General features: G+C 45.9%; 1 protein-coding gene across 1 annotated transcript in view; it reads left to right on the forward strand.

Moving 5' to 3' along the window:
- Positions 1–8,211: 8,211 nt before the first annotated feature.
- LOC142557243 (uncharacterized) overlaps positions 8,212–11,280 on the forward strand; it is an 11,001-nt gene continuing 7,932 nt past the window's right edge. The window contains exon 1 of the mRNA XM_075668946.1: positions 8,212–8,450. Coding sequence (XP_075525061.1) covers positions 8,384–8,450 — 67 coding nt within the window. The 5' untranslated portion in view covers positions 8,212–8,383. The remainder of the gene's footprint in view (positions 8,451–11,280) is intronic.

Consider the following 11,280-nt stretch of genomic DNA (forward strand, 5'->3'; position numbering starts at 1 on the left):
AATTATCATGCTTGCAACTGTTTAATACATTAAATTCTGTACTTTCACTTCATTTTACCAAAGGATTATTCGGTTTTGTGGACGAAAGACGTTGCCGGCGGACTCGAAAAAAAAGTTTAATATGTATATTGATAAGGCTACTCAGTCACCTACAACCACGGCTACAATAACATGAAGAATGAGACGCGCGTTCCGATATCGCTCTTTCTTTCCTGGTTGTGTGTGTAAACCAAACGACAGCCTAGCAAGTAAGGGTTTATTTAGGAAACAGCAACTGAGATCCTCACTGCCCATATGTAATGTAGGATCTAGTTCGTTAACTTGTGCCCGCCTGGAAGGTAATGAGACGGATATTATATAACGATTCAAGCAGCGGTGTTAAACGACTCACCGTTATTGCCGTTGTCCGCCGCAGCAAAATCCAGCTCCCGTTTCGATGCAGACCTGTTCCGAATGGCTCACGACCGAAACCCAACGGCCGGGCTTACATGTCCGCTTGCAAACACGTAACTTCACCCCAAGTTAAATAACGCGAGGCATCGAAGCGCAAGAAACTAGTTTTAGAAACAAAGAAGCAACCATGCAGTCCGAGTGTACGAACGAATGAATCCGTGCCGCCGTGCACGGAATCAGCATACAAGAATTTCCTTGAAATGCACTCCAGTCAGTACCAACAAAGGCAACTCCGAAGTTAGCTTCTTGAACTATGGAGATTATCCAACATAAAAACTTCGATTGATATATTAAGGACGGCATGAAATTTCGAAAACATTTGGCTTGCAGCGTGTCGAACAACGCGTAGTTACACACTAGTGACCGTGATAAATGCAGTGTTCGCAGTTCGTCACAATGTGATCATCTTCGGAGAATGCAGAACATTTTCTCTTTCATTGAGATCCAAATAATCAGAGGGGTTGCTGTCGCCGTATGCTGGCGATGACTGCCCCCTTTCGCTTGATTGATAAGATAGGCTAAAATATAAAGTAAATATAAATGCTTGCATTAAGTACAGTTTAAAACAAAAAAGACTAAAAAAAAGAAACGAAAATGACAACCATTCCACTCTGTGAAGATGGAATGGCAGCGAAAGCTGACCACAGCCAAAGCTCCCAAACGAAAAGCAAAGTGCTTTCGCTGTCATTCCATCTTCACAGAGCGGAACGGTGACCCGCAGTGGTTGCTCGGTGGTTATGGTGTTGGGCTGCTGAGCACGAGGTCGCGGGATCGAATCCCAGCCACGGCGGCCGCATTTCGATGGGGGCGAAATGCGAAAACACCCGTGTACTTAGATTTAGGTGCACGTTAAAGAACCCCAGGTGGTCGAAATTTCCGGAGTCCTCCACTACGGCGTGCCTCAAAATCAGAAAGTGGTTTTGGCACGTAAAATCCCATAATTTAATTTCAAGAGTAGAACGGTGGTAATTTGTTCGTTGAGCATCGTGGGAGCGTTCCTCGTCGGTGGTCGTTTCGCTCCGGCGCCGTTTACATTCTCGTTGTTGTTTCCTCCCGTGATCCTCGTACGCATGTTGTTATTCGGTTTTTCGAACTATACGTGTCCGCCCCATCGATAACGCAGCCGTTTTTAGCACCGATATCTCTCCTGCATATACTGCGATTACCTTGACGTCACACAATTTTTCATGGCCAGCGTTCTAACCTGCTCCAAATTTCGACATCAGCGCCTCCGCACGGCACCCGTAAGTGACCACACACAAAGCAAACAAACCCGTCGTTTATGGGTTTGTTAGAAATCGATAAATCCGTCTCCGTTGCCGGACGCCGAAAAAGACTACGGAAGCTTAGCCATATGCAGCTTTCGCACTAAAAGGAAATCGTCTTACACAATAAGAGTTACACATGATAGCCCACACAAAGGCTTACATAGCTCACCGCACTGGCAATGTGCTACAAGTTTCTCGCCCCAGCTCCCGTAGTAGAACATTTCCTGCTTCATTTTTTTCCCCCAGAGCAGCAAAAGACTGGAACGGAATTTCTGCCAACATTGCCACTATCACCTGCCCATCAAACTTCGTGCATAGCACATCAAATGCAACATCACATTGATCGTTGTGACAACAGTATTGTTTGTACAGAAGCCAACGCCTTATGTAATAACCCCTCGGGGATCTTTAAGGAAATAGAAATGAAATATAAATAACATTCTTTCTCCCGATACACCCTCATTTCGACGGTATACCTAACCCGTTCTAGCGGTGTGTGTAGAATTCTACCAGCCATGATAAGGCCTCAAAATAAGAATTTCTAATGACTATAAAGACTAATGTGACAACGATGTTTCAATAGTTTTTCATACTTTTATATATAGTTCACTTCTCTTTGTGCACGCGCTGCGAAATTGATTATTGTTCGTAAAGTTTGCTTAAAATAAGACTCGGCGCACGGACACTTGAACATTTGTTCATACCGTCAGTATGCAACCATGTAGTGAGTTCTCATTTCGTTCTTGTCAGTTATCTAATTTGTCAACTGACTGGGCGTCTTTTGTTGTCCTAGTTTTTTTGCGTACTTTGCACTCGCAAAAGCTTGTTGACTGCGTTTCTATACATGAAGTGTACATGAAGGGAACATGCAAAATATATCGAAAATAATGATGGTGAACGGCTAGTAGAACACTGCAGGGCTTGCACCAATTGTATTCCACGGTTTCGAGCTGCCAGGATGCGAGGCGGGCAACAAACGGCACGTGAAAACTTGGAAGCTTGTTGCATTAGGAAAGCTGGTCCGAGTTGTTTCAGTGACACATATGCTTTTTTTGTACGTGGTTCGAGTAGAAAGGCCTTTCGCGCTTACTCAGATAACGTATTTTTAACCCGCCTTGTACGCGTGCGCATGCATTCATGATCTGGGAGGGCTATCTATATATGTAGGATGCTTTTAGGCTCATTAAACAGTTCAAGTGAGCGCCCGTGTTGTCTCCTTTCTTGTGTGTGTGGTTCTGGCGCCAAACTCATTAATTATGTCGTATATCACCAACTAGCGCAGCAGTTCACTCTTCTTAAGTATATTAGAGTTGAGGCGGTGGCGGCAGCGTCGCCCATGTTCGCCTTCTGTTTGCCGAACACGGCCTCCGAGATTTTCGTGGAAAGTGGGAGCTCTGAAGATACCGGAGGCCATGCCGTGACTTGTGCCTGTTTTGTGTTGGACACGCTAGGCAGCGCGCGCGACAATGCCGACGTAGTGTCCCTATATGTGCTCCCGCAGGGAGCAGAGTTGCGCATAGGTGCGGTTTGTGATGCAGCTCTGCAGTGGAGCCACTCCTTGCGCGCGCAGGAGGCAAATGCCGTGCGGTGTTCCATTTGCTTTTTTGTCTGCTGGTCGCGAGCTACATACGGAAACAGTACGCAAGCGCTGAGCAAGATGACACATTTTAATGCAGGCCAAGCTCGAACAATTGGCGTAGCCGGAGAGGTGCCAACCCCGAAGTTCTTAGTTTGTGTGTACATATATACACGCACATATACGAACACACACACGCATGTACATATAAAGAATAGGACCCCTCTCGATCCCTCGAAATATAATCCTGACTACGCCCGTGGCTCGAACAGGCCGAAAGTTCGCGTGCAAACGCGCATTACCTTGCAACAAAAAGCGGTGCAATGTTTTTCAGCATGCATGTAAAGTTTTCTTGCGGAGGCGGATCGCAAGAAAAGTTTTAAAGGGTGTTTAAGGAAAACTCACACACGTGTGGTAGACAATTATGCGAGCACATTTTGGCTGCCGAAAGGAGACGAATAATGAGTGTCGCCAACAGAACTATCGTGCCTGCCATTACGTCAGTGACCGTCATTCATCACTAAACGTCACTCACAGCACTGCACGTCTTCGGTATAAGATGTGCAGACACGTAAATTTAAACGCATTTGAAATGTTCACATGCGCGCATCTTATGCAAAGCTTATTTTTACAATTCATACCGCAAACTTAACAGCTGCTTCGTAGCAGCAAATCTGCAACTGGAGAAAGATTCAAGATGCACGAGTTTCTAGATCAAATTTATTTCGTACAAGGGAATGGACGAGCAATAACTGGTGGCAGCAGTGGATGAGTGCTGGTTCCTGGAGCCTTGGGGGGGGGGGGGCAGAATTCAGAGCCACTGGAAAGGCAACAAGTTATTAGGAGTAACAACAGGTTATTTTTTTTTTGGGACTAAGCACATAAGGTGACAAACTGGCAAAGTAATCATTCACAGATTGCAGACTGTAATATGACAGCACGTTTTTCTGTATCTCTTCATACTACTCAGGTTAATTTACTATAACACAGCGCTTATTAAACGCACAAAAATAATTTCACATTCTTCACGTCGACTATAAGGCTAATGAAACAAGAAACCTATTGCGGGCGGTAAAGGCTGAATAAGCTATCGCAGCTGTCTCATAAGCGGGAGTGCACGGTGTTTTCGCTTACTACAAAATAATGAACACCAGCACATCAATCGACTTCACATCAAAAAATTGGAACGCCGAAAAAAAGAAACGGAGCAGGGAAAAGCCAGGGTGCAGCGGGCAAATTGTACCTGCTAATACTTACTTTCTACTGAACACACTTTTCTGGAGCCGCATAGTCAGACCAATCGCACAAGCAACAAAGCGAATTGAGCGAGTTGGTAAGTTAACATTCTTGGCGTATATGTGCAGCGCGACACAGACCTGTCGTCCTTTCTTTGTACCGCGTCTGTGTCGCGCTGCACGTATACACCAAAATATGCACAAGCGAACAACCTCTCATGCCAGGCGTACGCATTTCAGCGTGTACATAAGCGTTACTCGAGATAAATGCCGCTTTACTGTAAACAAGTCGAACGGACCTCGCATATCCTGGTCCCTTTCGGATCCGGCCGGTCTCGTCCGTCCGTCCGCACGGCACCGCGCAAGAAGCTTTGCCACCTGCCGTGCGATTTGCGCACTTTGATGTGCTGCAACCCGTGATACTGAAATACAAGTGTCAAAATGAGCTGATAGCACTCCACCAAAGTCATTAACGTAATATCCTCGAATACCGTACCTGCAACCTGGAGCCGATCGCTGCTACGCACGCTCCAGGGTCCGCTGATTGCAATTTCGATGGCACTGACAGAAAAGAGTAGGCGCCGTTTCCGTAAAGTTGGCCTCGGAGTGTGCAGTTGATTATTTGACGTCATTTTGCACCACGTGATCGCGCTCGGCGAATAGCGGTGCGAGCGGCGACGGAATAGTTATGCGCAGCTCTGCTCCCTGCGGTGGCATATACACGAACAGTATGCCGACGCACGCCAACTGCTGCGCATAATGCGGTGGTTACAAGTAGAGCGCGTGAATGCGACGGTTGTAATGCCAAATCATAATGCCCAGTGGACTCCCAGACGTTGTACGGGCAGCGAAACAATTTTATTGCTTGGGAAAAGCTCATGGCCCATGCCACAGCCTAGGGCTTAAACACACTCGCCTTAGACACTCATAATTGAATTGCCATCTTTTTGTTCTTTTATTAGATCAGCATATCCCGCGTACATTCATGAGTCGCTAGTGGGTATTCTGAATTATATTTCTAACAGTAATTCATGCTCACTGAGAAAGTCAGTTTTGCACAAAAAGCAAGAAAAGCGTGTATCAAGCGCTTTTTTTTTTGTTTTGGCTTGTAGCACTGTTCATTATACACGTTCCTCGGTGCCGAAATGTATTTACTGCGTATTCTGTCATTCGGACGGATGTAAGACACTTTAACTTCACATGATATATTATCCACGTAATGACCAAGTACGGGTGTTGAAGTCTGGACCGTATCACGAATTAGACCAGTGCGTGGTTTGTACCGCGGAAAACTTGTGGAAATAAGCGCACAATGCGAGTCCTACGCTACATTGTGCGGCAATCTGAGGCAATACGTTAACGTTGTCGCCCTCTCTGAGATGATTCACAGCGTTGTTCCGCAGGTGGTTTGAAATTTTGAGCGCTGGCAGCGAAACAACGTCGGTTGCGATATCACCACGTGTCGGTTGCGACTTTATGACGTGGCAGAAAAAGAAAAAAAAAAACGCGCTTTCATTACTTAAAGCATAGCCGGATTTGGCGCAAGTAAATATACGTGGATATACCGTGACTGCGCAAGCGGGATGCCGTAATTTTTTCCTGCTGTTTGAAGCGTTGGCGAATACGTATATATTTGAACTTGGCGGCACCAGCAAAAAACCTGATGTTCCGATCGTACAGGGTTGTCACATTCTTTGATTCAGAAAAACAATTTATCGAAGTTATTACTGAAGGCCAGCTACACACCGGGCGACGTGCCTTTATCTGATGTTTTTTAATAGATGTTATGTGTCTGTATTGCAGAAAATTCCACGAATGAAAAAAAAAAAACAACTGCGTGCTCATCAAACCGGATTGCACGGACTCACCGAAAGAAGCGACAAGTGGCTATCATCATCAATATAAAGAGAAAAGAAAGCCATTGTCTCTCTCTCTCTCTCTCTCTCACACACACACACACACACACACACACCTGTAAGCAAAAAGACACACGCACAGTTGGACGCACGCCTGTACGCTCACAAGCGATCACCCATGTACGCACACATTCACATGCACACACGCATGCACGAAAAATTTGTACTCACGCGAGTACACATCCAAACGCACGTAAACACGCGGGCGCACGCACTCCGACACACATACGACGAACCCGCAAATGCACAAGCGTACACGCAAATCCAAGTACGCCGAAATACGGGAGCCCGCACAAAGTCGCGTGCACATGTGTTCACACGCATACCCCTTTTTCTCCTTCTCTGCTAAATACCTCTCAACAGCTGCGCGCGCAAACAAACTGAATGACTCTCGTTCTGCCATAACCATACCAAAGCCAGCTGTAATAAATCAGTATGCGGTTTAAGTTCGCGCGTCTTCTTCAAGTCAGTCTACTGTCGGCTAGAAAGCTGGAAAACAATGTGCTTCCGTCGTGTGAGTTCACCGCCAATCCCTGGCCAAAACAGCACTCAAACGCAGAAGAAATGTTACGGTCAAGTGCTGTAAATACATGTGTTGTTCGAAGCAGGTGCCTGCCCTCTCCGCGCTGTTAGTTGGAACATGTTGACGCTCGGCCGGTATCTTCAAATGTAATTTCTTAAAAAGTTGTGACCCTTAAGTTGCCCTGGTGCATTGCCGTGAAATTTCAAGAAAGTCAAAGGGGGAATGTCCAACAATCCTGGACATACACCTTGAACAGGTGAATTGAAAGCGCACCGGCAGAGCTCTTGAATACGACATATCGAATGTACCGTTTGTTTCTGCCCGGAGGACACACGGTTGAAATAGGTTTGAACACCTTTTATAACTTTTTCCTAGTGCGCCTGTGGCGACACCGAGTGGATGTTCAAGACTCAGTAGTGGGAAATGCTTTTGAAAAGCCGAATCCTGTGCGAGGGCAAACTTGAGGTTCCTCTACGATAGCGAGTCGCTACAGAATGACCCGTTTGGCCATTGCCGTCATCGTCGTTGATATGAAGACATTCAGGGCATGCATAGAGGAGCGGGACGTGCACATAGAAGTGGCTCTTGGTGAAGCAGTCTCACGAAGACACGCACGAAACGAGAAGCAGGCAATATGTCAACGTTGCACCACTACTACGACTTTGCCCTCGCTGAGGCGGACACAAGTAAGTCTATCTTGCAAGCTCTTTCCGCGGGAACCAAGCCATGCGTGTCAAAGCGTAACTCTTTCTTTCTAAGCACACGGCCAGAAGTGGACTGGCCTCTTCTCGGGGAAGCCAGTAATATCTGTGCGGGACATCCTTGTTCAAATGAGCCACGACAGGGCCCATTGTGTCACCGTGACCACGAAATCATTCGCTTTCAAATTCGCGTGACCCTTCGGTAATAGTGCACCCTATGTATGCCAGCGAGCTTCCGCCTTTGTTAAGCCTATACCTGTATCAAGCAGCTGTGGTTTGTTGCTAACCATACGCCAGCTTATTAGTCACCCTGCCCTCAGCTTATGTAAGAGAGGAGCAACCGCTTCAGAGAAGGAAATAACAATAATAAAAAAAGGGGAAAGGATGACTGTCGAAACTCGGTCTGGTGACAGAACAGTCTTTATAGTATCCGGAGCGAGCCCTCCAGAACTTTGTGTTTCATTCTTTTGTGTTTTTTTTTTGGAGCAAGCGCATCCGAATTCGCGGCTTTCCGCCTATGCCATATAAATAGAGCCGCTAACACGCACCAGACCACATCAGGTGGAAACCGATCCCGCAACTCGTGCGTTCATTCGCTCGAAGACCGACACCATTGTAACTTCTCAACTTTCACAGTCGCTGCTTGGGAAGACGTGCAGTGGGCTCTCGTGTTAACCTGTGGAAGAACCGCCCTCCTTCGCCGAGAAGAACATGAAGCACCAAGTTGTGGCAATCTTTGTGGTGCTCTGCTTCACTTCTGTCGCGGTGAACGCGAATGGTGAGTACAGCACAGCTGTTTTACGAATGTTCGGGCTGAGTACAAGATCGCGCACATTCGGTTGCATTTTGTTACTTATCACGTGCACTCGGAATTGCGCCATCGAGATATTCCCGAAAGTTAAATTGTAGCAAAAAAGTACAAAATTAAGTTAAAACGAGTATAGCGAGAAATTGTGAATGTCTTCGACAAGGTCCCTGCACGTGTTTAAACCGATCGGCAGGCCGTAGATATGCGATATGTCGCTGCATACCACGCTGTTTCGGTGGCGTATATTTGTCTTCTCGTATTCGACTGCTTCAATTTTGCGAGTGGAACTTGTTATTTCGTCTATTTCGGTGGCTTTAAAGTTAGCCACCTGTATTTAACGACTGTGAGCTTCTCTATAGAGCTACCTTGCCTTTTTTTTTCTGCGATAGTACATAGAACATATCTGGCACAAATTCGCACGCAAATATTTTGGTACAGGACATAAAACCTTAGAATCAAAACAGAGAACACGCGCGGTTGAAACAAACTTTACAATAGACCTCATTTCCGTTGCTGAAATACTAAACAAACACACCACGCTGTGGGACTGAACCAGGCAGTCGTGATCGGCACGTGATCCAACGTCACACGTCATTCAGGCACTGGAGGCAGGCTGCACAGCGGTGTGACCCCGCAATCAATACTGAAGTGGCTGAGGAGGAGTCAAGTCTTTGTAATTGCGACGGGACCTCCTAAATTGCAGAAAAGATATTATATTACGGGGAGGGGAGTAAACTGACTAAAACACTAACGTGTTTTTGCGACTAATGTGCTAGATTGTGAGATATGCTGGATACAAGATGAAAGGATGTTTTACCGACCAAGCTTAATAACAGCGACGGACATCCGTATTAAATGGTAAATAGCCGATGCGATTATTAAAAATATTTCTTTGGTGAACTCGTAATTAATGAGGCCCTAAAGTACACGATGTAATTGCAGTCACCGAGCACTGAAAAAATAACATTTTGCTAGAAGCGCTAAGCCCTACGTTACATCTGAGATATAGGCACTCTAGACCTGCACCAGTATGCATCGGTGTTTCAGTTAATACGTTCACACTCGGTAGAATATATGGCCCACGGGGAAATGTTAATCGGAGCAACAATTCATTCACTTCTTCAATTCGAGTGCGTGCGAGTTCCAGGAAGGTTATAGATTTCTTTATTTTTTGCCAATCGCTGGTAAGTGCGACACACAGAGCACCGCTTCGAGAAACGTTTCGTTGCTTTTTGCAGCAAGGTGTTGCTTTTTGCACCAATAGGAACAGGCCATAGCCAAAGTCAAACGAAGCTCGCAAGTAGAGTGGAAATTAATAAGCACCGTGCTTCGCGAGAGCATCAAAGTAAGGTCAGCATTGACGCCGGAATAGCCCCTGGTGCTTTAGTCGGTGACAAGGTAAGAATTAGAGGCAAGGTCGACCCACAGAAACGCTGCGCACCGGCGCTTCAGCTCTGAAAGAGGGCAGAGCCCGCTGGAGTTCACTCACATCTTAGTGACATTGCTCGCCTAATGTAAATGCTCGGCAAACTAGAAAATAAATGCCCGTTTTTGGAAGCTGGAATGATAACTTTAGCTAGTAAGGATATTAGGACTGCCGAAAAATATTTCGCTCGATATTCAAGCTTCATCATGAAACCAATGACATTAAGAGAAATCTGTACGAAACGAAAACAGCTTTCTTAAACATGGGACACAGCTTGCCGTCAGGAAGGTTAGGTTAAAAAAAAGCATTAAAAAGCAGGAAATAACCAATAAAAATTAGTTGTGTGTAGTTTGTGTGTTTTTGTGAGTGGTCCCCACCTGGCTATGCTCTCTTTCAGATTTGAAGTGCAGGCACACTGGGTTTTTGTGAGTGGAGCATGTCTTTAATCGTTGGGTTGTCACCGACTACAAGTTTACACACATCATCTCTGGTGCACAATCCAAGCCAAAGAAAAAAAAGGAGTCACAGTTTCGCCCGAAAGACGAAGCATCGACTGCGATAGTAAATTAGTGGACAGATATACCAAATAACGATAGGAGTTTTGTCGAGCGTGTAAACTTGTAGACATTCCCTTACTAACTAAATTAACTAGCAAATGCATGCCTATCTCGTGAACATTACTGAATGAAAGTGCTTGTTAGCACTGTCAGCGGTTGCACGACCACCCGTTGTACGACTGTCCTCAGCTTGAAAAATACAAACAATAATTCTACACATTAGGAGATCCAAACGACCAGCCTTAATTTAGATACAGCATTAAAAAGAAGACACAGACCTCGCTGTTCCTTGGCACACAAGGCGCTAAAACCTCTTATAGCATCAACGGGCTTGTGCGATCGCGTTTGACCGCGTCACCCTTCCCGTTTGCGTCTCTGTATTCAGAAAACCCTCTCGCTCATTTTAAAGCGAAGCTTTCTTGGAGAGTTCCGGACACGTTTTCGAATGTATCTGGTCTGTGACGCCGAACGAGTTTAACGTGATCGGGCCCTCTAGGAACGGTGCAGTTAAGTAGTTTACGAGTTTACCGTTCCGAGCATAGAATTTCATACAATAATTACTAGAGGGCACTGTAGCGCTATACATTCCATGGGTGCTGCAAGCAGGGCGATTCGGCCCGCCTTGGATAGGCGTTTAGTACCCAGATCGGCATAAATCTGGTCCTTTTGGGCTTCAAAACGGCTTTGCGACTATGCAGGCTCCAATTTTTTACCCAAGTACGGCGCTCTCTACAAATCATCGAGGAGCGGTCCCAAACCAAAGAACGAAATCAGAGACACACACGTCATTACTCTCAGAGTCCTTGGGATGTTCATT

The sequence above is a fragment of the Dermacentor variabilis genome, chromosome 9, assembly GCF_050947875.1.
Source record: "Dermacentor variabilis isolate Ectoservices chromosome 9, ASM5094787v1, whole genome shotgun sequence".
Taxonomy (NCBI): Eukaryota; Metazoa; Arthropoda; class Arachnida; order Ixodida; family Ixodidae; genus Dermacentor; species Dermacentor variabilis.